This window comes from Phaethon lepturus, unplaced genomic scaffold, assembly GCF_000687285.1.
Source record: "Phaethon lepturus isolate BGI_N335 unplaced genomic scaffold, ASM68728v1 scaffold33483, whole genome shotgun sequence".
Lineage (NCBI taxonomy): Eukaryota > Metazoa > Chordata > Aves > Phaethontiformes > Phaethontidae > Phaethon > Phaethon lepturus.
Genome location: NW_010528921.1, coordinates 906 through 1,196, shown reverse-complemented (window position 1 = coordinate 1,196; position 291 = coordinate 906). Strand labels below are relative to the sequence as shown.

The window sequence follows — 291 nt, the reverse complement described above, 5'->3', positions numbered from 1 at the left end:
CCCACCAGGAGCCCCCGGAACCCCACCACGGGGTCCTCCAGAGGGTTCCCCGCATGCCCTCACCCCCGGTCTGGGCGTCGAAGCGCTTGGTGGCGATGGCGTCGATCTCGTCGATGAAGATGATGGCGGGGGCGTTCTCCTTGGCCAGGCGGAAGACGTCGCGCACCATGCGGGGACCCTCCCCCAGGTACTTCTGCACGAACTCCGAGCCCACCACCCGGATGAAGGCGGCTGGGGGCACCCGCAGGGGCTGGGACCTTTTGGCTGGGTGGGGGGGCCCTGGGCGCACCC

At 70.8% G+C, this 291-nt stretch overlaps 1 protein-coding gene across 1 annotated transcript in view; it reads right to left on the bottom strand.

Annotated features, from left to right (window-relative positions):
* PSMC4 (proteasome (prosome, macropain) 26S subunit, ATPase, 4) overlaps positions 1-291 on the bottom strand; it is a gene marked incomplete at its 5' end in the record, with an annotated part of 3,017 nt that overhangs the window by 1,920 nt on the left and 806 nt on the right. The window contains one exon of the mRNA XM_010283802.1: positions 64-231. Coding sequence (XP_010282104.1) covers positions 64-231 — 168 coding nt within the window. The remainder of the gene's footprint in view (positions 1-63; positions 232-291) is intronic.